At 42.8% G+C, this 16,312-nt stretch overlaps 3 protein-coding genes and 1 long non-coding RNA gene across 13 annotated transcripts in view; 1 reads left to right on the top strand and 3 right to left on the bottom strand.

Annotated features, from left to right (window-relative positions):
- The window catches only part of LOC125712572 (sister chromatid cohesion protein PDS5 homolog B-like), a 36,072-nt gene extending 35,539 nt beyond the window's left edge, over positions 1–533 (bottom strand). Inside the window, exon 1 of the mRNA XM_048982779.1 lies at positions 354–533. The gene's annotated coding sequence lies outside the window, so the exon portion shown is untranslated. The remainder of the gene's footprint in view (positions 1–353) is intronic.
- A 2,326-nt stretch (positions 534–2,859) lies between these two features.
- On the bottom strand, positions 2,860–7,535 carry LOC125712598 (uncharacterized). Of its 3 annotated transcripts, none has more exons than XR_007383348.1 (5): positions 7,216–7,535; positions 6,907–7,034; positions 6,326–6,414; positions 5,399–5,475; positions 2,860–5,135 (listed from the first exon to the last, which is right to left on the bottom strand). It is a non-coding gene; the product is annotated as an uncharacterized LOC125712598 (long non-coding RNA). The 3 variants fall into 3 exon arrangements; XR_007383349.1 differs by having other exon boundaries at positions 7,235–7,535; XR_007383347.1 differs by having other exon boundaries at positions 7,267–7,528.
- A 4,809-nt stretch (positions 7,536–12,344) lies between these two features.
- On the top strand, positions 12,345–14,168 carry zar1l (zygote arrest 1-like). Its single transcript, XM_048982811.1, has 4 exons — positions 12,345–12,997; positions 13,106–13,198; positions 13,389–13,463; positions 13,902–14,168. Exons 1-4 carry the CDS (start codon positions 12,374–12,376, stop codon positions 14,043–14,045), a joined length of 936 nt encoding a protein of 311 aa, XP_048838768.1. The 5' UTR covers positions 12,345–12,373; the 3' UTR covers positions 14,046–14,168.
- An 839-nt stretch (positions 14,169–15,007) lies between these two features.
- fryb (furry homolog b (Drosophila)) overlaps positions 15,008–16,312 on the bottom strand; it is a 78,949-nt gene continuing 77,644 nt past the window's right edge. For all 8 annotated transcript variants that reach the window (XM_048982769.1, XM_048982768.1, XM_048982763.1 and 5 more), the window contains one exon: positions 15,008–16,307. In XM_048982769.1, the coding sequence (XP_048838726.1) occupies positions 16,049–16,307 (259 nt within the window). In that variant the 3' untranslated portion in view covers positions 15,008–16,048. The remainder of the gene's footprint in view (positions 16,308–16,312) is intronic.

The raw sequence follows: 16,312 nt of genomic DNA, 5'->3' as shown, positions 1-16,312 counted from the left end.
ATTATTTACATTACGAGGAGCGTATAAGGCCACTTGCATTCAGCAAAAAAAGCAACGGAAAAAGCAGCAGCTAAAACAAATACAGAATTTGATTTAAAATAACCCCCAAACGGGCAAACAATCACATAATGGTTTTAAGCTTTCTTTTCATACTGGGGCGGCATCTGACGGCTTCTTCACGCAGCCAAACCCATTTTTCCTGGGCTCCTCTGTAGAGCCATCCAGCCGCTCGCCGGACCAGGAGAACGGACAGCACCGCCTAGCTAGCAGGACAATAACCGCCCGCGTAACCCGCCGCAAACCGGCGCTTTTTATATACTCCGGAGACACGCGGGTCACACTGCTCGACATACCGTTTTTCCTAGCGGGCTTCTTCGATAGCTGGCGCCAATATACCCGAGCTAGTTTGGAGAATAACGGCCGACTTGCTCCCCTTCTGCCGGACCAGGTCCTCCTCTCGGCTTCAAAATGGCGCCAATTTGACTCCGGCTGCACCAATCCAGCGGCCGCGAGCCGCCAGCCCCTGCGCTCGTGAGCACAGTCTGCAGACGCGAGCTTGGGGCTCCGGCCGCGCGAGTTCGTCAAAGTAGGACGACAGTGACCCCTGCGGAAAGCAATGCTGCTTTGCAGCCCCTCAGCTCGTTTGTGCACCTTACTGGCATGTGAAATGCAACTATAGTGCTGAGAAATCCATTTCTTACGCGAGATATTCTCCGTGTTTAAAATTTGTAATTCAAAAACAAGCGCACATTCTAATGATGTACAAATTCACGACGTATATATATCACGGTGGGCAAGTGTTCAGCGTGCTAATTTCCGTTTATAACCATGAACTTATTTACGTCTATGATATATATTTGCAGCTGCTAATAGTGGAGTGACGCGATGACCTAGTAGGTCATGCCGTTGTCTAGTAGCTATGGGCTTACAGGTTATGATCGGGCTGAAGCGAAAGGCACCTTCTTCGAGCTGATTCTCATATTAACCCCAGCTATATTCAAACGCTACAACTTCAGGTTCTATACCGTTGTTAAACTATGGAAAGTTGGACGGCGGTTCTTATGCTAATTGGAAGGTTACTAATTTTTTTTCTCTAGGGGGACGTTTTTACAAATTTCACACACTAAACATCTATCAATGTTAAAAATGTCAAAAACGCAGTGGGGAGCTAACAATTGATACGTGATAGTAATTCAGGACAGTATTCAATTAAGTCTCCCTTAATAAAAAAGAGAAAATAAAACGTGAAGAAATGTTGCATTGTTTTTTATTTCTGTGATGTTTTTTTTTCCAGCGCTGTACAACCAATTCAGTGAAGCACTAACAAAAATGGAATCGTTATAACGGCTTATTCGTTTGACAAATACTAGCAAAGGTATTATTAATTAATCTTAATACCTTTGCTAGTATTTGTCAAACTAATAGGCTAAAAGATACACAGCAGTCTTATCCAACAACTTGTTAGCGTTCACATATTGCAATTTTTATTTTTACTTTTTGTAACATATTTCACTGTGCCACAACTGTAGTGCATAAGAACTATTTAAACTTATTCTTTGTCTTTGAAGGTTTATTCTAAATGTATACTTTATCTTGTACTGTGAAGTGAGTTGTTCTGAGTACACGTATCCATCCATACCTGCTTGTCCCGTGTAGGATCACAGGGGTCTAGACCTCATCCCAGAAGCAACAGACACAAGGTGGGGAATAACCCAGGATGGGGCACCGACAGCACTCATTCTGGGGTAGAAACTCAAACCATGGCCTCAGAGGTGAGAGGTCACAGTGGTAACTACTGCAACATCAGGCCACTCCTGAAACCATAATGTATTACATAATCAATGATTTGGCTCCCGGAGACAGATTAAAGGGCTGCCAGGGAAGGCAGTCAAAGACTACTAGGTGGCCAGAAATGTGTTCTGGCAAACTATTCAAGGGCCATCTATAGAGTGGGAGGAAGGGGAAGACTTTACAGGGGTCAGAGACCAGGGGGAGCCTATGAGAGTGGGCTATGGTAGCTATGGATTGGGGCGGGGGGTGGCATGCCATGCCTTTGTGTGACCCCGACCCCAACATATATTGTAGGCGGTGCTGCAGGAATATGAAGCTCTGGGGCTGCTTTTCACGGCCTAGATGAAGATAGTGAGTGTTGTCATTTGGGTAACATGCTGCATCCACTGCTACCTGTGACAGGATATCAAGGGGCAAACATGGCAGAGCGACGTGCTACAGCAGGTTACAGGCGACATCCCTGCTCTCTGCAGATATTCTTTATACATCATCTGCCCTGGACCTCCAGCAGTTCTGCACTGAATGTGAAGCAGGAGAGGTGAGAATCAGCGCAAACAAAACTGAGGCCAAGGATCACTCTCAGAAAAGAGGGGATTATTCATTATTCCTTATCTTTAGGTGAGTAAAGTGTTTATACCCTTAGTGAAAGAATGAAACTAGCTCAGGGTCATTAGTGAAGGTCAGAAGGAAAGTCACTTAGTACACAGATACAGAGGAATCAGCTCAGCTGGTTCATGCATCTTATCCTAAATTGTAATACTGTAACATTCAGATATCCAATTATTAACGTAACTATGTGTGGGGATACATGCTGTGTAATCTACTGCCAGCCTGCCACCCCCAGGGTTAAAATAATATTAATAAAACCTGATGCAATACGTTGGTCTAGAAGTTTTTTTTCCCCAGATTTTTTAAAACTCTTTTATATGAACTTTGTAGCTTATTGTAAAGCCACACATAATTGATTGAGTTGATATCTGTCAGTGAAATTTTAAGTGACATTGATTCACAGAATATTGTTAGAAAATAAAGGAATCTGATGCTGATGACAAAAAACAAAAAATTACATTGTATATCACACGCCGCTACATCTAGTTTAATCGACATGCTTAAAAAATACAGTGAGCATTTAGGAACATGTATGAACATTTATTGAAAGCCAGGTTGAATTGTGTACTTGTGAAATTAATTGATGCAAGATATCATCTATTTGAAAAAGGTCCAAGCCTTGTATTCACAAAGTATTTTATCTTATCACTAAGAGTATTCTTAAATTGCACTAAAAGTTTTTAAGTAAGAGTTTTTGCCCAAAACCTATTCACAAAGTGGCTGAGGGCAACTTTTAGTTAGGAAACTTTTAATTAGTTAACCAACGGCTAAGCAAAGAGTAAGACTCCGTCGCTTCGGCTGACGTCGGTTCTCATGCACCAGCTTGCTTACAATAACCGCGTGGATTGGTTGATGAGAAGCCAGTATGTGTTAGTGAACATGTACACCTGACATCCCATAAACACAAATACAGTGGAAACCGCTTATAGTGATCAGGATTATAGTGACCAACTGCTTATATGGGTCAGAAAAGCTCACAGAATCATTCCTATACAAATACTGTTTAAATAATTTGCTTGTAGTAATTGCTTATAATTCACTTCTATTAATTTTTGGCCTTTTTAAATACAACAAAATATGGAAACAAAACTACAGTATTTTATTTTTCTGTTTTACTTTACTTTGATCGCCCTATTTAGCCTTGCGCTAACCCTTCTGCTTCCGGCTGGCTACCTGAGGCTAATGCAGCGTGCATGGGACAGGAAAAAGAAAGGCATTGTCTCTCAATGACAAATGTAGACTCATCAAAGCTTATGATAAACTGCGAAAACCGAGCCAACAAGATGCAGCAGCGAAACTACAATAAAGTATATTTTATGTACAGAACTGTATTATAACGAATTTCAAATTATACACAGTTCAGTAATTTGAAAAGCGTTTGAAATGACTGTACTGTATTTTGAATCTGCCTGATGGTAATCTGCCTGAGACATAAGGAACAAGGTAAAAAGAAAAACCTGGTTATAATGATCACTATAAACGGTTTCCATTGTAAGTTTGTAATTCTTTCAGATTGTTGGAGATTTAATGTTTCCACTTAATTTGTTTAATGTTTCCATGACACGTGGATTGACAGCAGCCATTCTGCGACTGTTTGTGAATTGGTCTTAGTGACTCAGCAGTCCTCTCGACTACTTTTTAGTTCTCCCAGACTTAGGTGCTACGTTTAGCACTAAGGAGCTTTGTGAATTGTTCTTAGTACAAACAAAAAAAATAGTAGGCCTACATTTAGGACTGACACTCCAAAAATTTTTGTTTAGGAGTTTCTCCTAAATCCGCGGGTTAGGAGCTACTTTTAGTTTTAAGATGCTTTGTGAATACGGGCCCAGGAGTCTCTCTTTTGTCCTGTCTGGTCGTATCAACAGTGACTGTTCCCTTCATCTATCATCAATACAGCTGTAATTTGAGAAAGAATGGGAGCCGTACAGTTACAGTAAGGAGGTGCAGGGACATAAATAGGAAATCATATATTAAGTATGTTTAGTAAAGCTATGCTTAGTTTTATGCTCAGAAGAATTTAGCAAAATAGAAAATGCAAGCATCAATATTTGGAATACTGTTGTGATTATTGTACAGATGCAGTCAAAAGTTTGGACACTCCAAGCCACTAACAAAGGAGAGTGAACGTATCACATTACATGACCTGGTCACCTGACCTAAATCCACTGGAGATGGTTTTGGAGGAGTTGAACCTGAGAGTGAAGGAAAAGTTTCCAACAAGTGCTCAGCATATGGGGGATGTCCGTCAGGACAGCTGGACAAGCATCCCAGGAGGCCACCTCATGGAACTGGTGTAGAGGGGACAGTAGGGTCAGCCAGTGCCTGGGGCAATTGGGGTAAGGGCCTTGCTCAAGGGCCCAAAGGTGGAATCACTCTGCCGACCACGGGATTTGAACCAACAACCTTCTGAGCCCCATAGAGCTGCCCCCCCCCCCAAATATTTTTTTTGTTTAATGGTTCTTTGGTAAGTGCATACTTCCATATATGTTATTTCATAGTTTTGATCTCTTTGTTATTATTCGTAAATGTAGAAGCTAGTGCAAATAAACCTTACTATAGGCGGGTTGTCCAAACTTTTGACTGGTGCCGTATATTTTTGGTCCTGTTAAAGTCACCTGTTGCCATTTCAGGCATGACAAAGCTAAGAATGGAGGACATCATATATACTTTCGACGACTTCAAATCTTCTCTTCATTTTCTCCAATACTTCGAGTGGCACCACACCCTTGTTACGCCTGCATTAAGAGTATAACAAATTAACATCACAGTGTCATTTCGCGTATATTTTAGAATATTATTAAATGATAGTGAACAGCCACCTTTAAATCTCTCATACTCATCTATTAAGTATGTAAATCATACGCTACCTTAGCAGAGTTTATATCTTATAGAATGATAATTATATCATGCATATATGCATTGAAATATATTTCAAAATGAAAACTAATCTTAATAAGCAGGATACTGTAATATTTTTGCGGCTATGTATTATTCATACCTGTACAATTCCTCAGGACTGCATTTCGAATTGTCTGGTGCTTCGTAAAATATGACGAAGTAACGGAAGCGAAGACCCTTTTTTCGACAACAGAAGGCACATGAGCTCAGATGAACAAGGCATCGTTAAAAGCAAAAAAAAAAAAAAAAAACTTGTAAAGCCCATAAAAGCTGATAATCTTTTTGCAGTTAATATGTCAAAATTTGGCCAGACCCACAGTAACTAAATGCAACCTATATACCCATTAGCATTAAGACACTAACATTATACACATAACATAGGATTGTTGCATGCTACTTTTATGTCTCTCATTTTTATGTATACAACCTCATTATCGTGGGAGTCATAACACACACACACACACACACACACACACACACAAATATATATATATATATATATATATATATATATATATATATATATATATATATATATATATATATATATATATATATACAGAGATTTACAACAATTTTGAAATGTAATAGTTTGTAATGTTTTCATTGTCGAGGCGTGTATTTAGCGAAAAAATCATGTTTGTGGAATCTGCTAACTACTGCAGTGCACCATGGGTACACTTGGAGGCTACTTAAATTTCATCATCTGCAAACTACTGTAACTGGTGCAGACAGGTCCCTGTGTCAATTAGGAAGGGTGGGCGCATGGTCCATTTCTGCCCCAGGGTACAGTTGTTCCGCCACTGCTCGGATACAATAAATAATGCAACAGGCCATTTAGTGGAACCAGTGTGCATGTCTTTGGACTGCAGGAGGAAAGTTGAGGAACACATGTAAATCTACACATAAGTGGCGCATGTGGGATGTGAACCCACAACAGCCGGAGGTCGGAGGCAGCAGTGTCACCCTCCGCACTGTCGCTACCACAGACGACAAACAATCACGTTACACGGATGACTTGACTCACCATTCTCACGTAAGGTTTCATTTCCCAGCGCTGAATGTTAGTATTATCAATTATGACCGGATGCTCTTGGTTCTTCAACGCCCAGAAAGCTGATGGGGTAAAAATGAAACGTACTTCACCAATGCGTCCGTCACAAGGACGTAACTTTGGCTGGAACACTGGGGGTGGGGGAGGTTTCCACCCATTACGGGAGAAACATGATTATTGGGGGTGGGTTGTATTAGCTTTTGATTTATAGCCTAATCATACGCTACAATCCCCCACCCCGCAATTTACACCCATGGTCCATCCATCCACCTGTCCTGTTCCGAGCCCATCCCAGCAACTACGGGCGTGAGGCGAGGAACACCCCTAATGGGGTGGGGGCGGGGGTGCCCAGCGCCGTGGGCTTCACCAATACGTCATCCGGTAAACTCGCAGAAGGGGAATACCGGTCTAAGTCATTTAGCTACATGGTTTTATTCTGAGACACCTACACGTACATACAAAACACTAATAATCGTTTAATAACACATAATTTTTACATTTTATTGCGTTTAACGGTATTCAGTTTGTTCCGTTTCATTTTTTGGCCGCCTTACCATTTCTTCGATTCCACCAATGCGCCTCCTGTAACTTACTCCTTTCGAAATGCATTTTTCCGTTTTCATCTTTAAAATAATCGTCGGTAGACAGTATTATTCCGTTATGATACATCTTCAGTATTTCTCTGAAAGGAAGAAACAACAATTACATTCGATCACATCTTAAACGATTGCATTTAATCATAAAAGCATTTGTCACCGCGACAAAAAGTATAGTCTTCATTAGGATATTAAAGTCACCAACGCGATATTTTTTTTTAAAAGCCACTATCGAAATGTTAAATTGTCATAAGGCAGAGTAATAACCAAGTTAGAATTCTTATACATCTCATTAGCAAAGAGCGCTGAACATTAAACCTTGCTTCTCTCGACTTTCTGGATCCAGGCAGACCCGTGCGGCCTGTTCCTTCGCTTTCCTTTACTCATTTTCAAATATTTGTAAATTGTACTTGTAAATAGTGTGCTGTCAGCTTTTGTCTTCACAAGCTAATAGAGTTCTTATTCTCTGTTCCTTCCTCATAAACCTGTATTTCTCTTTGCATATGTAAGGCTGGTGAGAGGGGAGGTGCCCAAGAAGAGCGAGGCTGATAGTTTCATAGGCATGAACGTACTTATGGCTAAAATGTCATTTTTACAAGTTCCTGAAAATACTGTCAATAATACTAAACGAAATTAAGGCATAACCAGTACAATTGCCAGTACAATTGATTGATATTGTTGAACAAGCTAAACATTTTCAACTAACTCAGTTTTACCAACTAGATGATATTACAAACGCTACAAAGCCAGCCAAAGCTGATGTATATTCAGGATTCTTCCCATATGCCTCACCTTATCCGCACTATCAGTATAATGGCCTGCTTATTTATGATGAGTGTTTCAGTGATTGAGGATTCTGTGCTGGGGATCAGAAGGCTTCGTATAATGTGTCTCGTATGCTAATATGAGTCACTGCTTCCTCGGTGGTATTTAATGCTTTGAGATAACTTACGGTGAAAGTTCATGTTGGGTACATGTGTCGTACAAATTTCGCTGAAGTCGATTGTTTAGGAGTCTGACCAATTTTATCGTACCGCAAAGCTTTGAGGGAAAAGGGCACTCAGCAGTCTCACATGCGTCATACGCTCTGTCCCCCGAACTACAAGTACATACATCTTTTTTATAGCCAAAAACGCGCCAGTTTACAGACAGTTCTAGGAGGGGTCTGATATCTGTGGACACCAGATCCTTCTGTTAAATGGGGCTCATTATCAGTTCAAGGCAGGGTCGACCTATTCGTGATCATTCCTGTGGTTTCATTACCCTGTTTAAACAAATTATGTTCTTCATCTCACTTCCCCTGTATGCTCCTTTGCTCTCTCTCCACGTATCCTTGACCGCTACAACATACATGCATTTCTTATACTGGTTGCTGCAGCAGCCTTACTTCTCGGGTCAGGTCTGTACCTTGATCCGGTCCTTTTTTGCAGAAAAAGCTATCACACCAAAATACGTTCATCCATCCATCCATCCATCCATCCATCCATCCATCCATCCATCCATTTTCCAAACCGCTTATCCTGCTGAGTCGCGGGGGGTCTGGAGCCTATCCCGGAAGCAATGGGCACGAGGCAGGGAACAACCCTGGATGGGGGGGCAGAAAATACGTTCATCCTATCTAAAAATTAAAATCTGTTACTTAAGCAAGCTTGCATTATTGCATTATATGTTTAGTATATTAAACATTTCAAGGCAGAAGTTAATCATTATAATCATCGTAGTTGAATCAACTGTGTTATCATAAGTTTCATTATCAATTACTGATTGAGTTTGCATAACAATAGATTTTTCTACCACACATGATCTATGTGATCCACATTGACTTTCTGTTATCTGCCACTTGACAGTTTTCAACAGGTAGTGGTTGACGACCTTTACGATCATTAACCCCTGTTGTTTGTGGCAAACTTCTCATAACAGTCAAATACTATTTCAACTTAATGTTTTTGTCGGAAACACAGATGTGCCAACCAGTGAGTTTTGAGGGGATTTACGCTCCCAGCCACAATTTCAGACATGAGCATGAGGAAGCCAGAATCAATCAGCTCACAGCAGACACACAGCCCAGTGCATCTTAAATAAGCAGCCCAGGTGTGCATCAGCAGTCACTGGATCAAACCTCCGCTAAGTACTATTATTCACAGCAGTTTAGAGCCTAATCATGCGCTTCTCTAGATGTAGACAGTTTCATTACAGTAATGCAGCTCGGAAACCTTGCTTGCTGAGTAGATGACATCTTGTGATCGAGCAGATATTACAGAATGGTTCATTCTGACCTTCATAAGAGCAGCACACATAGTTGAGATAAAACAGCTTTGAAGCTCCTCACTGTTCATAAAAAGCTTCTTTGTTAACATTCAATGTCTGGTTTCTCAATAGGGGTTATTATCTCAAAATAAGGGTTTATTTTCCACAAACACTGAGCTATGCAACACACCAATCACTACAGCTAGACGATGTACTCAGCGTAAAGACTGAGTGTAGAATATATTAGTAATACTGTAAAATATCATAAGGAATGTCATTTTGGTTCCATTTAAAAAAAGATTTTTAATGCTTTTTTTACTTTCGTTTCCTTTTCAGTTTAGTTGTACGAGTTTTGAGGATTTTTATTTCAATGTGTATTTTTAATGAGCTTCATAATTTAATTAATCTTTTTTAAAAGAAAGGATTCCTCAAATAAAAACAAACAGCACCTGATGTATTATGAATGATGCCAAAGCTTTAATAAACATCGTAAACACGTCTCTCACTTCATCATAAACATGTTAGTGGGGGACGGTGGGTGGTTCTTTAAATTAGTTGGTTTCTTTCCATGAAGGGGATTACCAAAGATAAAGTTTGCCAGTGAGGGAGGTGTTGGTTGCTGTAGTTCTTCCCCTTAAGCTGCACAATACATACTTGACTACTTATATCCATGTAGAGCCCCCACCAACTGCTACCTCCGATGCCAAAATAAATGCGATACCTACAAGTAACATCTTACGTAACCAAACAAACAACAACATGCGTAGTGGTCCAGATGACTTATTACAACAAATTTTATTGTTTCTTATTCATTCATAAACTCCTTGTTGAAAATGCATTAAAATATCAAGTTATTCACGGATTGCTTTTTACACATGTCTAACCTCCGGCAGAGTCTATAGTTAGTAAATGACGTTTTGGCTGCAGTGCCGTAAGTGAAATACGCCATCATACAAAAACACGGAACAGAAATCAAGGAGCCACGCGGGAGTCTCAGCCGCTCGAGGAATGAATGTCGAGTCAGAGACACAGTAAAACTGAACTTTTATGAAACCGTTCACTTTTGAATCTTTTACTAAATTTTGGGACATTAAGAAGAACAGGGTAACGCCGAAGGAAGTGGAGCTGCCTTCCAGCAAGGTGCACGATTTGGACACAGAGTGAGAGCTGGGCTCCATTAAACCCCGATATGCAGGTATAGAAAATTGGTGGACGGATAATAATATATCTTATAAACCAGATGTTCTGAAGTCATAACAAATTATTTTTTCTTTAATCGCAATAACTTTAACTGCCTTAATTTCGATACCCCAATGGTAGACCAGTTTCAGCAAATTGACACTGTTCTCCTCTCTCCACGTCGCAACAGCGCAGTGCCCCCACTTGCGTGGCAGTTGTGTGCTGGTACCACAGAGCAAATCAGGTTCACTTTCTCGGATGGCGCGCGCCCCAGGCAAGAGAAATCACATGACTAAGAAAGGGTTGGCTGCCTATGTCGCCTTTAAGGACTGACTGGTCCTGCATTAACAACATACTCTTATTAGAGCTTGGATCGTACTCAAAATGGTTTCAGACCATAGTGTCACATTTGTATCCAGCTCGCTGCATGTACATGTTTAATCTAATGTCTTTGAAACATCTATCTACATCGATCATCGATTATTTAGATGAGGGACATTTCCTAATTTTCATTTCTACTCACTCCACTAACTCACTCACAAGCAGTCAATAGACGAAAGACACTTTTGTTGAGAGGCTCAAAAGGCTAGGCAAAGGAAAATGATTAGAGTAGAGGCACAATCAGCCAACCATAGCGTCCCGTCCTATTATGAGTTTCTTCCACACTCCTTTACACATGCTCTTCGCTTTACGATGATTCAACGCGATATTTCGACTTTACGATGGCGCGATAGTCAGACACATTCAATAGTCAACTTTGAATTTTGATCCCATGGTAGCAATATGCTGTACGATAGTTTTTACTGATGCCGTACATTGGCAGCATCCACGCACCTATGATGGGTTCTTCAGAACCGAATTCCATCATAAGTCAAGGAGCAACTGAATACTTGATATATCATGTCCATCACAAGACAACTATCAATCAATTTTGTTAACAATTTGACATTTTAACCAATCAGAAGAGAGAAAACTCACATGGTACTAGGTGTCAATCTAACTCAGGACCTGTAAATACAAAAAAGATGTTTAGAGATCCAAGTAATGGTTTTGACTGCTACAAAGACTGTTTCTCAGGCCTCTTCTCCAGCCCGAGTGACTCCACTTAGTCAGACTCAAGGTTGACGACTATAAAGACAGGATAAGAATGGGTGCCAGAATAATCGGGGTATAATTTTGCTTCTAAATCGAATTAATTGTAATGGAAGTTACTGGCAAACAAGTTCAATGAAAATAAGATCATTCACAAAAGAAAGAAAATTTTGTTTCAGTAGCAATACTTTTTGAGGGACAGAAAATGCTCATGAACTCAATGAAATTTGTACACATGTAATAAACTCTGCTAACTCACGATAAAACTCTGCTTTAAAAGCAGGTACGATGGCATAGGGAAGAGTTTGATATTGGAGGAAACAAATCATTAATGAAAATGTAAAGACCAATGTTTTGGAGGGGATGAATGAAGCCAAATTCAATGGGGGGGGGGGGGGCACGTCCCACCCCCTGATCCCATGTCCTTGCACAAATATAACATCAAACCATCATCCATAACCTCTCCAGCGCAGGCCCACAGAGAACACCCTGGACAGAGCGTCTTATATTACACACAATGCAATACGCGTTACCGCGGTGGAAATTCCATTGTAGTAGCATCGCACATCCCTGCGACTCAGGTTCGAGTCTGTGTTCCGTGTCTTTAGAGGGTTTTGTATTTTCGTTTCGCTGTAACTTGTTACACTGACAATAAAGGCAAACAACGTAATGTCTGAGTCCAGCATACAACTTAGTCAAGCTGCAAAGTGTAGCAAGGTAACTATGCGCCCCAAAGATGTGGGTTTAAATTTTCAGACGCAGTTAGAAAATCATGTAATTAGTCACGCTTTCACACTGGGACGTGGGTGTCCATCGGTTGAAGTCAATTGGCGCTCACCACGTAGGCTAATCCGGAGTCACGCCTATATATAAGGTCCCTTCAGCTACACGCTGCTAACTGGCTTCAATGGAGGGATTTATGTTTTCGCCGCATAATTTCAACATGTATACCGGGGGCAGCCCATATGCGTTCAACAATCAGAAAACCAAATACCAGAACTGGAATAAGAAAGGGAGTCTCTACATGTCGCCCGAAGCCATGGACTACCTGGATTTCTGCAAACGCGCTCAATTGCGTGCGATTCTGTCCCAGGTCAACCCAAGTCTCACACCCCGTCTACGGAAAGCCAACACTAAAGAGTTCGGAGTGCAAGTCAACCCCAAGGTGGATGCGGTGGTCCAGTGCTCCCTCGGACCGAAGACGCTGTTCTACCGCGACAGGAGATGGTTTTCTTCAAAGGTGCCACAGACTGCAGAGAATAAAGACAAATTCCTGCCCGGTAGCCCGATCAACGTGCGCTTTTCCCGTCCAGTCGCTATATACTCTCCCGTCTTTGATCGGAGGTTTTTTACGGTGCCAGAAGACTCGGTGGACGAACCAAGCGACCTGGACGAAGCCAGCAAAGAGCGGGGCGATCAGGCGAAGGTGGAAGCCGCCGTGAAGGAGCGAGTGCCGGAGGAGGCATTGGGACCGGAGGCGCGTCATTGCGCTGCCGATCCGTCGCAGGTGCCGAAGAAATTCAGCTTCCAGGTGAGTCGGGAGCCTCGCTTCCAATTACACGTCAGCACCAAAGACGTCTTCACCAAACATCCAATTTTCAGGTCTTGTTCACCGCGAATAACTGGACTTTCTCCGTAGTTCCTGGAACAGAAGTATGGCTTCTTCCATTGCAGCCAGTGCAACATAAGATGGGAAAGTGCGTACGTGTGGTGCATCTCGGGAACCAGTAAGGTACGATCGCGCATCGTGAAGTGAGTGGGAACCTTTTTAGGCAAAGTGACTCTACGTCTGATGTAACGGAGCCTGGGAATTACGAGGGGGGGGCTCCGTTAACACTTGGCCCCACCTTGAGGACTGCGTGCGTTCTGTGTACAGGGTACCGCTTACAGGAAGTGATTCAGCACCGTGATTCTCTTCGCAGGTGTACTTCAAGCAGTACTGCCGCAAATGTCAGGTCGGGTTCAATCCGTACCGAGTGGAGTCGATCCAGTGCCAGGTATGCCCCCCCCCCCATCCCATCCCTGAAATGTCTGTAGTTTAGCTTGACCAGAAGTAAATGCTGTAAACACCCCCCCCCACCCACCACCACAGTAGGCCTTTTTGTATTTAAAATAAGGGTTGCCAAATCATGCAAGCAATCTTGTGGCAAATCTGTATCCCACTATAAACCTGAAGTTGGTATCAAAAGTGCTGGTGTAGCTTGCAAAATGCTACTGTGAACGTGTGTCCAGACTTCTCGCATCTCATGCCAGACAGCTAATGTTGGCAACCCTGATTAAAATGCCCCCTACAATGTCAAACCCTAGTGCCCCAGACTAGTTGCATGAATTCGCGAACGCACATAGCTGCCATAGTGGCTTGGCTTGTCCCCCTACTTTGAGGTGTACCTGTCCTAAGCTGCTGCCGAATGCCTGACCTTGCATGCCCCTTGCAGGGCTGTGGCCAGACCCGGTGCTCCTGCGAGAGGAAGCAGCGGCACATCGATATGGCGCGTCCTCACCGCCAGGACCTGTGTGGCCGGTGCCGCGGCAAGCGGCTGTCCTGCGACAGCACCTACAGCTTCAAGTACATTGTCTAGGATCTCGCTGATGTTCCTGGGTGACTCATCTTGTAACTGGCCTTTTCTATGTCTTTTATATGACCCTGTCTATGATCAACAAGCTATTTTTGTACAATTCAAATAAATTAAACTTAAAGCAGGCTTGATTTGTGTGGTGCCATTTTAATGGTGAACCCTTACTGGACCCTATGAAACCCTTGACTTGTTCTTCCAAATGGTATCGCACTGTGTACATGACTCCAGTTTGTGTAACTATAGAGCAGGGCTCCCAATTGCTGTATGCACTCGTCAAACTTGGATGGCTGGGTAGCATGTTGGGCTTACCCAGGTTTGGCCACTTCTGCTACTGCAGTATCTGTTCCGTTTTAAGGGGAGTGACTTGTCTCTTGGGGGGGGGGACATTCCACAAAGCAGGATTTCCTTAGCCAGATGTAAGGACTCAATAGGAATGTCGCCTCCGGTTTCACTGTGTGCTAAACTATACAGTTATTACAGCTTCTGGTTCTTAAGCTCCTCTAAATGTGGAGCAGTACTAAGGTACTTGTACTGCTAAAGGTTGGGGTTTGGAAACCTTTGACCAGAGGCACCAAGATGTTGGTAAAACCTGCAGCGAGTTGGATGCTGGGTGCCCTTCTCCCTGCAGCATAACGCTCTGAGGCCTGTTTCTGAAGTTAGTGCATTTGCTTACAAGGTCCTCAATGTGCTTGTTTGTTCTTGGTCAGGTTACTAGTGCAAGTCAGTTAAGCACCAGGATTAATTATAGATGCTGTCATAATGGTAGTTTGAGCAGCTCAATCTAACAAAAGGTGCTGGAATGGGGGGGGAAAAACCACAATACATCTTGCTGTCCAAGAGGGTCTTTATACCGAACGAAAACACTGGCATGCAGACCCAACACCGAAACGGCAGTGCATTTCAGACTCATAGGGAAGGTGTGTGTGTGGTCCATTGATTCAAATCACCTGCAAGATGAAAAAATATTTACATGGAGGAAAAACGTGCTTTATATTTTTACACTTACTACGATCAGACTACAAAGCCCCTGATGGGGCCTGTGCACAAAGATAAAATGCTCTTTCGAATGCACACGATAGAGCACTTCCTTTTTTTCCCCACAAGTCCGTTCAGGGGCTCTGTACCAGACAAACTTTGAAATAAACCTGAGAACACGCTTATATACAGATGCATCTTTCAACAGAGCTACAAGTTTAATAAATATCTGTGACCGGACCCGCTGTTCATACAGTATACATGCCTGGCAGCATCGACAGACACATTTAATTGTGTAAAAACCTTAAGTCTGACATCTCGGTTTCTCAATATAAATAGCAATTCTAAAAGTAATGACAGTAGGCTGATAGTATGTCGGACAGGATCACTTAAATCGCCTAGCTGACTGAGAAATGGTAGTTGGAATTCGATGAATCGGAAGGTGGCTACACGCAATGATGCACAAGTTGTTGCGCTACAGTGTCCAATGGACAGTATCTTGCTGCCAGACAGCTTCATGAGCGCGAGCTCCTAACAATAGCTAAGCTATAAAACATATACACATATATATAAAGTCTGATGTAACCAGACCAGTCACCTAATTCTCCAAACATTCAAAGAGCCGAGCCGATCCTCAGTGTTGCCTGTGTGTGACACAGTGAACTGGGTACACAGGGCCGAAGCGTTGCAGGTTTCCCCAGAAACGGTCCGATAAAGTGAATGTCTGCAGAAGCACATTGTTTTTCATACATGTATATTTTTAAACTTTGGTGTCTCTTCCATCAGCGGTGCCCCGACATGGGTGGTGCATTACCTCGCCGCATCATTTCATGACGTAGATCCACAGTAAGGTGGGCACAACCCCCACGCAGGAACCCCCTTTTTAAGCTCTGGACCGGCCCCTATCTGTGGCAAAGCGGGGACTATGGGACACCCCCAGACGGAGGGGGAAGAGTCAGGGTACTCGGTGACCAAGAAGGTGCCCCCACCAGGGCTGGGGGAAGGCAGGGCCAGGAAAGCCACACCCCCTGTCAGAGGCTCGTGCCAAACACACTAGAGTCAGGGATGTAGGCCGTGACGACTCGGTAGTTCCGGGCCCGTCGGACCATGTCCTGGATTTCACTGTTGAGCTCCATGAGCTGGACACAAATTTGGGACAAATCCTGGCTGGATCCAACCAGTGCATAGGTGCCTGTCTGACCCAGGGTCTGATGCCGGAAGTAGATGTTCAGCAGGGTCTGGACCTCGTCTTCGGAGCTGCTGCCAAAGATGTCGTTGGACCACAGGGTCCTGGG

Source organism: Brienomyrus brachyistius, chromosome 18 (assembly GCF_023856365.1).
Source record: "Brienomyrus brachyistius isolate T26 chromosome 18, BBRACH_0.4, whole genome shotgun sequence".
Taxonomy (NCBI): Eukaryota; Metazoa; Chordata; class Actinopteri; order Osteoglossiformes; family Mormyridae; genus Brienomyrus; species Brienomyrus brachyistius.
This window is presented reverse-complemented; position numbering and strand designations above follow the sequence as displayed.

Excerpts from the sequence above, each read along its gene's own strand:
- zar1l (XM_048982811.1), top strand. The coding sequence starts at position 12,374 with ATGGAGGGATTTATGTTTTCGCCGCATAATTTCAACATGTATACCGGG. Across the intron at positions 12,998-13,105 it reads CGAAGAAATTCAGCTTCCAG|TTCCTGGAACAGAAGTATGG; the intron begins GTGAGTCGGGAG and ends CTTTCTCCGTAG. Across the intron at positions 13,199-13,388 it reads GCATCTCGGGAACCAGTAAG|GTGTACTTCAAGCAGTACTG; the intron begins GTACGATCGCGC and ends TTCTCTTCGCAG.